Source organism: Pelodiscus sinensis, chromosome 10 (genome assembly GCF_049634645.1).
Source record: "Pelodiscus sinensis isolate JC-2024 chromosome 10, ASM4963464v1, whole genome shotgun sequence".
In the NCBI taxonomy this organism is placed as follows: domain Eukaryota; kingdom Metazoa; phylum Chordata; order Testudines; family Trionychidae; genus Pelodiscus; species Pelodiscus sinensis.
The window spans coordinates 53,842,803-53,856,351 of NC_134720.1; the positions used below are offsets into that span (position 1 = coordinate 53,842,803).

The 13,549-nt window shown below is 57.8% G+C and overlaps 1 protein-coding gene across 2 annotated transcripts in view; it reads right to left on the reverse strand.

Annotated features, from left to right (window-relative positions):
* Positions 1-13,549, reverse strand: part of FGF12 (fibroblast growth factor 12) — a 244,174-nt gene that overhangs the window by 94,947 nt on the left and 135,678 nt on the right. The window contains exon 1 of one of the 2 annotated variants that reach the window (XM_075938275.1): positions 6,917-8,023. The exons of the other annotated variant lie outside the window; for it this stretch is intronic. Within the exon in view, the coding sequence (XP_075794390.1) occupies positions 6,917-7,115 (199 nt within the window). The 5' untranslated portion in view covers positions 7,116-8,023. Of the gene's footprint in view, positions 1-6,916; positions 8,024-13,549 lie in introns of those variants that run through there. 2 annotated transcript variants of the gene reach the window in all.

The following is a 13,549-nucleotide window of genomic DNA, read 5'->3' on the forward strand; positions in this document are numbered from 1 at the left end:
TCAGGTGCCCCCCATAGGTTGGTGCCCCGGGCAGCTGCCCAGCTAGCTCCTTCCCCCCCTTAATCCAGCCCTGCTTGGAACACATTGCCTCACGTAACCTATCAACCTTGAAGTCTTCATCCCCTGGGCCTGTGGATCTCATTCTGGGGCACGTAACACTCTTGTGTGTCGTTAGAGCTACGGCGTGCGGAACGGCTGACCGTTTGAAACGTGCAAAGGGAAGCCCTCCAGGGTGTGTCCAATGCTGGGACCTCGCAATGTCTGGGCGCTCCTACGTCAACACCCCCTTTTGGCCTGGACGTCTTAGCAATGGCTGCTCCTGAGAAGTCATGTGACCCCCCTCACTGGCCAGGTAACTTCCCCGGTGCAAAAGGGAATCCGTAAAACAACAGGACACTAGCAGGTCTTTGGCCGTCAGGGTGGTACACCCAAGGGAATGCAGCCCAGGCCCCAGGGCGCGGGAACGCCCCGGCTGGAAGGGTGAGCTGGAAAAGGAACCGTTTTAGGGTGAGTTTGTAATAAGTTTGTCCGGGGGGTTCAGTGTTAGAATTGGTGAAGCGTTTTCTCTTAAGTTTGCAATCGACTTTGCTCTGCCTGGTCTCACTTATCACCACTTGCACCATGGCAGGAGGCCTGGGGGCACAGCAGGGTCAGCAGCGCTGCTGGACGGTCCAGCTCTGGTGAGCCCCGGCCGGGCCAGCAACAGGGGGCTGGTGCCAGAGCCCAGCAGCAGGGTCCAGAGCCAGAGCCTGAGCCTGGGACAGCGGGGCCATGCGCAGGCCAGAAGCAGCGAGCAGTAGGGAGAGGCAGGGGGCTGGACCTCCCTGGCCTGGCAAAGCCCCTCGTTCAGGACCGGTCAGATCCCAAGTCTGCCGGACCAGGGAGGACCAACTTGTACATAGCTTTCCTCTTCTTCCGCCCTCCTTTCACACTCCAGTCACTGGGGGCCCCGCGCCACGGTTTGTAAAGTGCCATACATCTGTGGGGCTCTCTACATACTTAGGAAGCACTCTATGTTCTTCTACATCACCCAGGTATTTCAGGACAACAGCAATAACTTTCTCTCTCTCCCCCTTTGCTCTCTAACCAGTAGGAGAAAGACACTGGATGTATTGACCAAAGTGTACAAAGCACTGTAACCTCCCAAGAACCCCTTCATAGCCGGGGGGCAGGAGGGGGGGCTCTGCGGCATCCTGCCTCAGTTTCCCTTCCTAAAGTTCACACGCAGGCTTGTCTCCGGGGAAACACTTTCCACTTCGGGACTGGGCTTATTAATATCAGCGTTGCAAAGGGAACTCCAACTCCTAAGAAAAACTCTACAGAGTCCAACTCGAGCCTCGCTCGAGGCCCTGTGGCCTGCTAAAAGCAGGCAGGGAGGCCCACAGCAGAGGGGTCTGGTGGCACAATGGGGAGCTCCAGCCTCAGTATTTCATGCCCACTGGGCACAGGGTTCAGAGCACGGCCCAAAATACGCAGCACTCTGGGATGTACAGATACATTTACCTCATCTGCGTATAGCTCCGGCCTGGGCTAGGGGTTACACACATCCATGTCATCCGGGCTAAGGTTGCGGAAAAATGTCCTTGGAGATACTGCTCCACCCAAAAACAAAACAAAGGAAACCCCGTCGCCACTGTGGTTGCTTTTGCTGTTATAGCACCTTTTGAACCGGACCCCTTGCAAGCCCTCTTGATTTCAGGGTCACAGCATCGGAGAGCAGCATGGCCCAGCAAAGGAGAGTCACAAAGTTAGGCCTCTCTGTGCTCTTGGGAGAATCTCCCTATGGCTCTGTGCCTCAGTTTCCCCATCCTCAAAACGGGGAGATTCATTTCCCCTTTGTAAACTGTATCGCAGACAATGCTTGAAAAACCACAGTGTCAGTGTGACACGTGACTGATCGAGCAAGGCCCGGTTAGGAAAGTAAGCTGTAATTTGCCCAGCGATGTACCAGTTCTGCCAACGATTTCTAACTCCATTGAAAGCGAGTGTTGCTTTGAAAGGAGCCAGCCTTCTACAAAAGAATTTCAAAATCCGGTTACGGAGGGAGACAACCGGATTTCATTCTCAAATTCAACACAATCAGTTTAGGATTGAATAAGGATTTGAACGGCTTAACACACTACAGAGGCAGTTCCCCCTCTCTGGAGAGACACGTTTCCACACCAACGGCTGCAAAAGGGTCACGTCCACCCTGACTGGATTGGCCTCATTCACACAATACGTACACCCCTGCCTCTGTAACATCCACTCCAACTCAGCCGAGGTTTCCCCACGAAAGCTCCTACCCTCCTACATCTGTTAGTCTCTAATCTGTTAGGACTCCTCCTTGTAACATAGCCCTGGTCTACACTAGGAGTTTATTTCAAAATGACCCCCCTCAGGTCGAATTAAGAAGCGGAGCATCCACAAGACCAAGACTGGTATTTCAAAATAACAGGTCGCTTATTTCGAAATCTGGACTCCTGCTTTTTTTTGCACAATAGCACGACTTTCTAAACAGTTATTTTGAAATAGCAGCGGTGTGGATGCTCCAGTGCTGCTTCAAATTAATGACTCCCCAGAATCATTCAAACCAATTACTCCCCAGTGCTTCCTGGGGCTCTAAGTTAAGGTAGTGCACCCATATTAACGGAGCCTGCCTCGGGCTAATTTTGAGGCTTCCCTGCGGTGGGGACATAGACTCATAGAATCCTAGAGCTGGAAGAGACCTCAGGAGGTCATCGAGTCCAGCCCCCATGCTATTTTGATTTTGTTAAATCGGGAGTTAAGTCAATTTAAGTAATTTCAAAATAGTTTCCTAGGGTAGTTTCCTTGTTGATTGCTGAGCCAGCAAATCAATAAGGAAATATAACCATTGGGGGTTTATAGTGTGATGGTCCCCCCCCCCCCCCCCTCACACACACTTTATGAAATTGGCCTATGAATATGCATAACTCAAAGTTGCTTTGGACAAAATGCCTCAAGTAATGTATCAGTTTTACTGTTACAATCTGCTGGTTCTGTAGATCTTATTTGGGTGCCTGCATCATTCTTGTGCGGGAAGTTAGAAATATGAGAGAAGAGAGTTGTGTACGGTTTCAGATGTGCACACATGAGCAACCAACAGCGCACCCGGAAGCCTTAACGCCTGGGTGATGAACTTAACGACTTCAGAGAGGCCTTGTTTGCCCTGTAAGTCTAAGCAGTGCTTGGTCCTAGGAAGCAAGTGACCATACTGCCTGGTAGGGGGATACCAGTGTGACCAGGTAACTTTCTGTGGAACAAGAGCATAGAGAAAAAAGATTCCCACCCAGGGTGAAAGATATGAAAACAATGGGAAGTGATCTGTCCCTTTGTCTCCTGCCTGCCTGGGGAAGGGCCTGGCACACTAAGAGCAATGAAACAAAGGGAACCGGCAACCCAAGTCAGGATAAACAGTCACCTTTGACTTGAAGATTGCCTGAAAGAAGGACAAGCTCTTTAGGGTGAGGAACGGCCTGTGATCCGCTTTTTAGTCGATTGGAACTAGCACTGCACGTTCTCTAATTCAGTAATTTGCTTTGCTCTGTCCATTTGCACTTGCAATCACTTCAATTCTCCTGTTTGTAATAAAACCACTTTTGTTTACTATCAAGCCCGGTGTAAATAATTGTTACCAGAGAGGAGCAATCAGTGCGCGTCTCTCTCTCTCTCTTTCATTGATGAAGAGGATGAAAAGCCTTGTGCACTTCCTTTGTGTAAAACTTTAACTCAGAGAACAAGAGGGCTGTGTCTAGACTGGCCAGTTTTTCCGGAAAATCAGCCCCTTTTCCGGAAAAACTTGCCAGCTGTCTACACTGGCCGCTTGAAATTTCCACAAAAGCACTGACTTCCTACTGTAAGAAATCAGTGCTTCTTGAGGAAATACTATGCTGCTCCCGTTCGGGCAAAAGGGCCAGTGTAGACAGCTCAGATTTGTTTTGCGCAAAAAAAGCCCCGATCGTGAAAATGGCAACTGGGGCTTTTTTGCGCAAAACGGCGTCTAGATTGGCCACGGACGCTTTTCTGCAAAAAGTGCTTTTGCGGAAAAGCGTCTGAGCCAATCTAGACGCTCTTTTCCGAAAATACTTTTAACTGAAAACTTTTCTGTTAAAAGCATTTCCGGAAAATCATGCCAGTCTAGACGTAGCCGAGATGTATTGGGGGTTTGGTCCTTTTGGGGTTGGTTTCCTGGGTGCTGGGCCCTAGAACTGCATTCTCCCAGAGCTGAACTGGCTCAGTGTCTGCATTGTTCTTCGGGGGGGCGGTTACCCCAACTCTGTGCCTTGTCCGGGGAAGACAAGAGAATCTGGCCCAGTAGTTCAGGGTAGTGAGGAGGTCCAGAGACCAAAGAGGCAGATGCCAGAGGTATAATCAGCACACCAGGGAACAGCCCCAAGGGGCCATCTGCAACCGCCCCGTCACACACGGGTCATCACACAACTGATCTGCTTTCCTTTTAAACCAGTTCTCATTTACTTGCATGTCTTCATCTAGGCACAAGAGACACTGCCATCTGAAACGCCTCCCAGCCTAAAGGAGGCTCCCTTGGCAGGGGCCTGGCTTTCTAACCAGCACTGGGGCGCATCCCCCCTCCCAAGCCCAGAAGCCCAGCGTGCAGCAGGAAGAGCGGCCTGTGTACAAAACCTGGAGTCCCGCGAATTAAAAGAGGCTGCCAGTGAGCGCGTAGAATCCCCTGCCTCTTCCACCCTCCCTGTGGAAGGCAGCGCAAGCGAAAGGAGGACTGGCAGCCCTCTCCACCTTACGGCGCTATTTTTAGACCAGCTCCCTCCTTCCCCCACTTAAATCAAAGGGAAAAGTTTCCATTGTCTTGCAGGGGATTGGCCCTGCAGGCGACTCAGCGCCGTCCGCTAGCAGCCAAGGAGCTTCGGGGCGCTGGAAGGGGTCCGTGGAACCATGCAAGATCATGCCTAGGGGCTGCAGGGTTGGGTTTTGACTGGGGAGGCACAGGGCAGGCCTCCTGAATGTGCCCTCCCACAGTGTAAACTTGGCCTTCCCCTCAGTCTTCAGGGGCTGCCCGGGGAGGCTACACAGCTGTTTTGCCTGGATCTTCGGAAACGTCACCACCACGGCTGGGGGCGATTCGGGCTGCGGCCGCAGGAGCAGCTGGGACAGACGCCACATTCCGCACCTCCGAGTGAAAAGGGTTGCACTCTGGGGGGCTCGCTTGGTGCTGGGACCGAGCACACTGGGGCACTGGGCCTGGGGAGCACCCCTGCGAGTAACACACGAGAACAACGGCAAGCGGGGATGGGTCAGCGCAGGGCCATGCACACAGCCCGACGCTGCCCTGCTCCCGTTATCGCTGCCGGGCGCTGGCCAACCCGGGGCCTGCACGCTGGCACTCTCGCTTTCCGTAAGGTTCCCAGCGACAGGGCCAGCCCCGCTTCTAAGAGCCCGGATCCAGCTCCGAGACCCAGTCCCCAGAGACACCTCAGCCCCAGGCACTGTGGATCACGACGGCTGACCCAGCACGACGGATTAATCGGTTTTCCTGCGAGAACACCGCCACGAACGCCTGACGGCCTCCCCGCGCCGTAGGATTCCCCCCTTCCTCTCCCGGCCTGACGGGAGCACGGACTGAATCCCTCAGCACGCAGCTCCCACGGGGCATGACGACTCTGGTGTTTGACTGCCGAGCCGGGTCTGCCTGACTCGTGCCGGGGAACAAGGAAGCAGGAATCTCTCGGTGGGCCACGCGTCCGTGAGGATGCTCTAGACCAGGTGGCTCCCGAACCCCCAAGAGCAAGGTTCACCCAGCTGTTTTGTAGCCTGTGGCGGGCGTGGGCACACCTGGCTCTGCCTAATTGTTCTGAACTTCACCCATGCAGCAGCCTGTAGCTTAGCAAGGGAACGGGGGGGACCAGCTGGATAGCGTACACGGGGCAGGGAAAAGCTTGCTGCAGGGAAACCCTCCCCAGGGCCAGTGTTCCCACCACAGGCTGGAGGAGCCAAGCGCCCTGGCCAGACTGCCCTTGTGGGTTTTCCCTTGGGAAAGCCAGGCCCCTGTACGGCCCGCCCACAGGCGCTCTGCAGGGTCACACTTACTTCCAGCCCCCGGCCCAGACACTGGGCGCCAGGAAACCATTTGGGCCCCGCTGGGATTTGCGTTTGTGCAGCAGCCAGCGGGGACGTCTCTGAACTAACCGGCACACTCCAAGGGGTCACACAGCAGCTCCCCTGAGGACGTAGCGCTTTGTGGGGGGCTAGTAGCCAATGGCCATGACTTTAATTGCTCTTGATCTACAGGCTTCCTTGTGGAGGGAGGAAACCCGGCCAGGCTGCTGAAAAGCCAACACCCGGCCATGGCCAAGGGGGGAAACACAATACTAGGGGGAGCCACTGCATTGCTGGGTCCCTCTAAAGGTCTCCATTGCCCCACCTGCTCAAGCAGCGCCCCATGGGCTACAGACCCCAGACCAAGGCAGACCCATAACACAAGCCCTGCCTGGGCCAGCCTCAGAGGGGTCAGCGCTGTGGGGCTGGAGGGAGGAGACTCTCCTGTGCGCCTCGCCTCGCCTCGCCCCTCCCCTCCCCAGGGAGAATCCAGCAGCACAAGGCTGGGGAAGCTGGTTACTTCACGCCAAGCCTTTTGCTAACTAGGGCACTGAGGAGGCTGAACTCCCCTGGCAGCTGCTGCCTGGCTGCCAATTAATGGAGATGGGGGACCGGGCCGGTTCTTAAATGTGCCAGGCCGGCCGGTAACATGGGGGAGGACAAAGGAGTCGCCAGGGGGCGCTGTGGAGAGCAGGGGCTGCCCCCACCCTCGGCTGGTCCCGTGGAAAGGGCCCGGGAGAACGGCACGGCCCGGGGGCCGGAGGGTCTCGGCCCGGGGGCCGAAGTGCGCTGCAGCGCGGGGCCGGCCGCGGAGGGAGGGCGCCCCCGGCCGGGCACTGACCTGTCCTCCGTCTGGGCGGCCGCTTCCTGCCGCTGCAGAAGCGCACCTTGCTGAAGACGCCCAGCACGTGTCTCTCGCACAGGGAGCGCCCGTCCTTGCTGGGGCTGGAGCGGCGCTTGGACGTGGCCACCCGCTCGCTGTTGGACTCCCGGGCCTGCCGCTTCTGCCGGATGAGCGAGCTGGCGATCGCCGCGGCCATGGCCGCTCATCGGCCCGGCCGGCGCAGGGGGGCCCGAGGCCGCGGGGCGGAGGCTCCTCCGCTCGGCACCCCGCGGCCGCTGCGCCCCCCAGCTCCTCGGCCACTCAGGGGCAGGCGGCCCGGGCTAGCCCGCGCCCATGCCGGCGCCCGTCCGTGGGGCTGGGCAGCGAGTCCCGTCGGTGGCGAGCAAGTCCCGGGGGCTGAGCCAGGGCCCGGGCGCCTCAGTCCATCCGCGGCGGGCGCGGCCCGGTGCGCTGCGCTCCGGTTCCCCGGCGCCGTCCGCTCCGCGAGTCCCCCGGCCGCGGGGCGCTTCCCGCCGCTGCTCCGCTCAGCGCCGGCCGCTCCCCATCGCCGGCAGCCGGGCGGGGCGCGAACCGCAGCGACCCCCCCGCTAGCTCCCCCGGGCGCGGGGCGCGGCGGCCGGGCGCGGGGCGCTCCGCATGCCCGCCCTGGGCGCGGCTGGACCGGGCTCCCCCGCCGCCCGCCGGCGGCCCCCGGCCATGCAGGAGCGGAGCGGCGGGGCGGGCTGGGGCGCGGGCCGCTAGTTCGCAGCCCGGGCCGGGCGCTGTCCCGGCTGGAGCGGTCCCGGCGCGGGGCGACTCGCAGCCGCCTCCCTGCTCTCTACGCAATCCTACGTGATCGAGGTGTGGATGAGAGCGGCGGAGCCAGGGAACTGCAGCCCCCCCGGCTGGGCCGGGCGGGGGGGGGGGGTAGACGCGCCCGTGCACGGGGCTCTGGTGCGGTGTCCCGGGGGGGCAGCAGCGTGCACCCGAGGCCAGGTTCCCCCCGGCCTGCGGTGTCGAAACCAGCGGCCCCCGCCCGCGGCTAGCGGAGCCCTGAGCGCCAGGGCCCCCCTAGGCTGGGTTTCAGTCCCCCGGGGTCACTGGCCCCGCGCAGGGAAGGGGCGTGATGCGCCCTGGGCAGGGGGCGGGCAGAGGAGAGACACAGCTCTTTAAAAGATCCGCCCCCCCAGCTTTCCTTTCAAGGGGCATGCAGGCTAACCCCCCCCCCCCCACACACACACACACACTTTTCTTTCAAGGGGCACACAGGCTAACCCCCCCACACACACCCAGGCTAACCTCCTCCCCCCCCACACACACTTCCTTTTCAAGGGGCACACAGGCTAACCCCCCCACACCCAGGCTAACCTCCTCCCCCCCCACACACACTTCCTTTTCAAGGGGCACACAGGCTAACCCCCCCAGACTAAACTCCTCCCCCACACTCCCACAGGCTATCCCCACACTTTTCTTTCAAGGAGCACACATGCTAACCCCCTCACCTGCACACACACCCCCACAGGCTACCCACACACTTTCAAGAGGCAGGCAAGCTAACCCCGCCCACCTCTGCATGCGCGCGCACACACACACACACACACAAACACACAGGCATGCAGGCTAGCTCCCCCCCCCACACACACACACAGGCAGGCACCCCCCATTTGCAACACACAGGCCTTAAGACTCTGAGAAGCTGGATTTCTAATGCCAGAGTCTGTGCCGCCCCAGACCACATGGCTCCATGCTTCTGAGGGGGTGGGGGGTACATGAAGCACTTTGCTCCCCCCCCCCCCCCCCCGCTTCTGTGAAGAGGCTGGGAGCAGGGTCTGGGGCTCCCCACCCGAGGGAGGCCCTGAGCCTGCGAAGCAAACCAGGGGAAGCACCCGTCCATTTTCCTGGGCCAGGAGCTAGGCCCTTGAAATACCAGCCTCATCTCCACCACTGGCTCCCTGGGACGGGTAGGACGGGAGGTTCAAAGCGGGGCAGCCCGCAGCAGGCCTGCAGTGAAACGCACGCACCACCTGCTTTCCCCAGGCACCCAGCAGCCTCCGTCCGTGCCAACCCCCAGGCCTTGGCCAATCTGGCGCGGCTCTGAACTGCCGGGAAGCGGGTGGCAGCGGCCAACTTCAGCTGCCCACCGCTCCGTTTTCGCCTGGGTCTCTGGGCCTCCGTCCAGCTGGCCAAGCACTTTGAAACGGTGACTCCCCACGTCCGTCCTTGGTGTGTCAGGGAGGCTGCCCCTTGGAACGGAGTTTTCCACGCCTAAAAAACCCTGCACAGGGGTGAGCTGCAGGAGGAGCTAGCAATAGCTTGTCTGGGTGCTTTAGGGAGGAAGAGAGATTCCCAGCTGGGTTCCTGGGGTTCTCTGGGGCAGGTGACTCACTGGTGCGGCTGCAAACCTCCCTTGCAGCTCTGCACAGTGGGCTAAGGGGCGTGTGAATTCTTCAGAGGAGCTTGTCTCCTGCTTATGACCCACCTGCCTCCTCCATGTGGGCATTGAACCAGCTGGTGCCAACAGCTGCCCCGGGATTTGCTGCTGCTGCCCTGCCCCCTCCCTCTCCTCCGCTCCTGGGACACCCCGACATGGGGAGAAATGGGAACCAAGAGCCCCTCGCACCCAGCAATCTGGCAGGCCTTCCTGACTGTCCCCCCTGCGCCCTTGGAAAAGAACCCCCGGGCCCAGATGACATGGCAAAGGCCAGTGTGGATTGGAGGGAGCCTGTAACATGTGGGAGGTCTGACTGTTTGGCAGCTGCTGCCGATGGTGTTTAATCCATTCCCATGGCCCTGTCGGTAACGGTGTCTTTTCCACAGCCACAGGCATTCTCGCTCCTGGATGATTTCACGTGAGGTCACGCTGTGGTGCAACACACGGCATGTAACACCCCTCTTTGCGAGCAGGTGCCTGTTGGCTGAACTGCCAACCACTCCTAGGGAAGTAAAATTCCACTTCAAAAGTTAACCGGTTAAACGTTACGGTTACCCCAGCCCGGCGGGCTGCTCTGGCCAGCCGGGCCAGGCGCTGGTTAACGGGCTAACCCGGTGAGCATGCCAGGAAAGTAAACCCTTTCCATCCCTAATGACTATCCAGAGCTGCATCTTCAGAAGATAGGAACCCATCTGATGCCTTCCCACGCAAGGTTTCTGCTGCCCACCTACAAACGCCTGCCTGGAGCTTGCAGATCTCTCGGAGCAGAACAGTGCGGTTTGGCCCCTGATTTTCAAAGTGACAGGATTACTTGTCCTGTTTTGACATTCCATTTTTGCCTGGGTAGTTAACGGCCTGCGTGCACCAGCTTTGTGCCAAGACCGATCCTAATCAGAGACGAGCGGACAGGGAACAGACTTTCACTGGCAATTTGCAGCGTTTCTAAGAAGAAAGGCACCAAAAGGCAGAAGCATTTCTCCATGATCTAATTGCCCATGCAGTCTGTTGAATGAAAACAGAACTTGTAAAACTAGATGGAATATCCCCAGCTGCTGCCTTCTACCTTGGAGCTGGTAGGACACAGCACCCCCCATGCAGTCAGAGGAGATTGTAGGTACTCTCCAACTCTCCAGTCACATCCCAAGGCTGAAGGGCTGCCCCCTCATGGATCTGCAAAGTACCATGCAGCCCAATAGCGCTACATAACCCCTGACTCGCACATACTGGGGGAGTAAGTCAGAACCCCCCAATGCTCTAATCTTTTCCATCCATGTGCAGAATAAATTTTTAGATGTGCACCGAGGCATGTGTGAATGTGCACCACCAGGACAGACACAAACCTAGCGGTGGGCGGTATTGGCCGCACAGGCGCTCGGCTTCCAGGGCACACTGGTACTCACCCCAATCCTGCAGTGCCAGTCTGGTTACCAGGGAGTAGGATGGAGCAGCTGCCCTACGTGGGCCTATGAGTCAATGAGAAATTATTGGGGCCTACGCCCATTAGGGCTGTAAGCAGTTAACCTGTAAACATCACGTAACCGGTTAACTGGTGGCCAGGCTGGAGCAGCCCCCACCCATGACAGGTTTGGCCCAGCCTGGCCTGAGCAACTTGTGGTGTGGAGCCCATGCCCCGGCCTGTGCTGCGCCCCCCACCCCCCCCCACTTGCAGGATCCTAATGCCTGGGAGGTGGGGTGGGGGGGTGGGGGGGAGAACTCTGATCTCAGCCCCAAACTGGCCAAAGACCAGCTTCTCCTTTCAGAGGGGAGCTAGGCAAGACTTTCTCCACCCCTCCTTGCTCCGGGTTAGGTCAGTGGAATCCATGAGAAGCAAAGTCAGCAGAGTCATCAGACCACTTTCTCTTCCACACGCACGCTCCCCTCCCCCACTTCCCGCGGACGCAGGCCGAGAAACGCTGCCACGAGTAGGCCAGGAGCACGGGGATTCAACGCGAGGCAGAGAACGGGCGCCTTTTGAGCACGCTGGAGTTTTTCCAGTGCCCTCGTGCACCGAGAGATTCCCTTTGGGAAGCAGACTTGTGAACCCGGGCTCAGACCTGCACACGCGACCAGCCCTTGGGTCGGATTCCCTGCTGCCCGCAAGGCCTGTAGGACTTTCTGGTGGCATTTTCCTACTCACCCCGGGGCAAGCGTTGGCAGAAACGGGCCCAATAGCAGCACTGCAAAGCGTCTGGTCGCTATCTGACTCAGCTCCCGCTCCCTCGTGCCAGGGTTAGCAATTCCATCTTGCCTGAATGTCAGGGCGTCGTGGCTTGGGGCGTGGAGGAAATCCAGAGTTGCATTCCCTCTCCTCCTCAAGAGGGCTGTCTAAGTAGGTCATCAGCGAGGTTTCTGGCAGCTTTCCTTAGCCCAGAGCCTGTGGGATTGCTCCCACAATGCCCCCTTGTTCTTCACCCAGGCACCCGGACTCCTAGGCTGCATTCTGCAGCGCCAGTCGTTTGACACGTCGCTAGCTCGCTACGCGCAGCCCTGGCAAAACGGCCCTGCGCAGCCCCTGCGAATGAACACCCCCCTGCCCCGAGACGTTCACACTGGAAAGCCACGGTGGAACAAACCATCATGGCTGTGTCTAGACTGGCATGATTTTCCGGAAATGCTTTTAATGGAAAAGTTTTCCGTTAAAAGCATTTTTGGAAAAGAGCGTCTAGATTGGCACGGACGCTTTTCCACAAAAGCACTTTTTGCCAATCTAGACGTGCTTTTCCACATAAAAGCCCCAATCGCCATTTTCGCCATCGGGGCTTTTTTTCAGAAAAAAATCTGAGCTGTCTACACTGGCCCTTTTGCACAAAAGGACTTTTGCCCGAATGGGAGCAGCATAGTATTTCCGCAAGAAGCACTGATTTCAGACAGTAGGAAGTCAGTGCTTTTGCCAAAATTCAAGAGGCCAGTGTAGACAGCTGGCAAGTTTTTCCGGAAAAGCGGCTGATTTTCCGGAAAAACTGGCCAGTCTAGACACAGCCCCTGTGTCAATCACTGCGGGAGCAGAACCTGAAGTGCGGTCCTCGGATTACCACCTGTCTCACTCCCCACCTGATAGCAACACATCTCTTCCAATAGGACGCACTGTCGAGTTGGAAGTCTACAGTTCGTGGCCCTTTCAACTTTTATCTCATTTCCACTCCCTGTAAGTGACACCTCATGGTCCCGTCTGCTTAGTAAGCAGAATCTAGCCCATATCCACGTTGTAGTCATGTTTTTCTTTGTAAGGTGACTTCCCTTGGCTTGTCTAAGATCATGAAAATTCACATCGCTTTTGCAACCCTCAGTCTCTTGGCGTGGGTGCAGCCTTCTAAAACCATCCCCGGTACCCTTAAGGAAAAGGCCCTATAGTATCCCTCTTGTTTACAGTGCAGAGTTGTAGACATCCGGTTTGGATGGCTAACAAGACATGACTGAGGGATTGTTTTGCTAGTTTGTTCTGAGAGATGTAACAGGACCCAAGGCAGCACCGGAGTTGGGAATCTGGCTTGTTTTCTGGTCTTTTCTCTCACAGCTGACTAGGCCTTATTAACGCACGTAGGAGAGCGGCTGCAGGACCCGATTGCCAATCGCCCCATTAAAACAATTTCTGTAAAGGACCCTTTCCCCTCTTTTGGCTCCAAAGAGTCAATTAAAACAAAATGTCCAGCTCACCGCTCGAGTATTCATTAGCCTGCACGGTGTCTTTAAAAACAGCACTCGCCTACCGAGCATCCAGGGCAGGAGTGAGTTTGCCAGCGACTGTCAGCCCCCGGCAGGCAGGTAGCGGCTTGGACTGTGGTACCGAGCCACGCCGAGGGGGCAAGGCCAGCAACGAACCAAGCAGAGAAAGCCCAAAAGGGGGTGGAATTCAGCGGAGCAACAGAGTCCTGAGCATCTCAGCCTGCCCGTTCTCGCTGGGCCGCTGTGCTGAGCAGCCCGAGATAGCTCCCCAGCCCCCAACTTTGCTCACAGTGCAGCCTCCACCGGTCCATGGAGTCACGCAGGGTGGGCAGGCCACCTCCCAGGAGAGAGTGGGGGCAAGAGCTGCTTTTCCTTGGGGAGGGGTAACCGGGCAGATTAAGGACTGTCCAGCGCTGCCATCAGGCTGGGAGAAGGGGTGTTGACAGCACCCGCTGGAGCACACCAACATTACATGCACCAATGGCCTCTCATGCAAACACCGCGGTTACTTCTCCCCTGGCGGCAGAGACCCACGGGCCAGAAACCTGCACAGCACG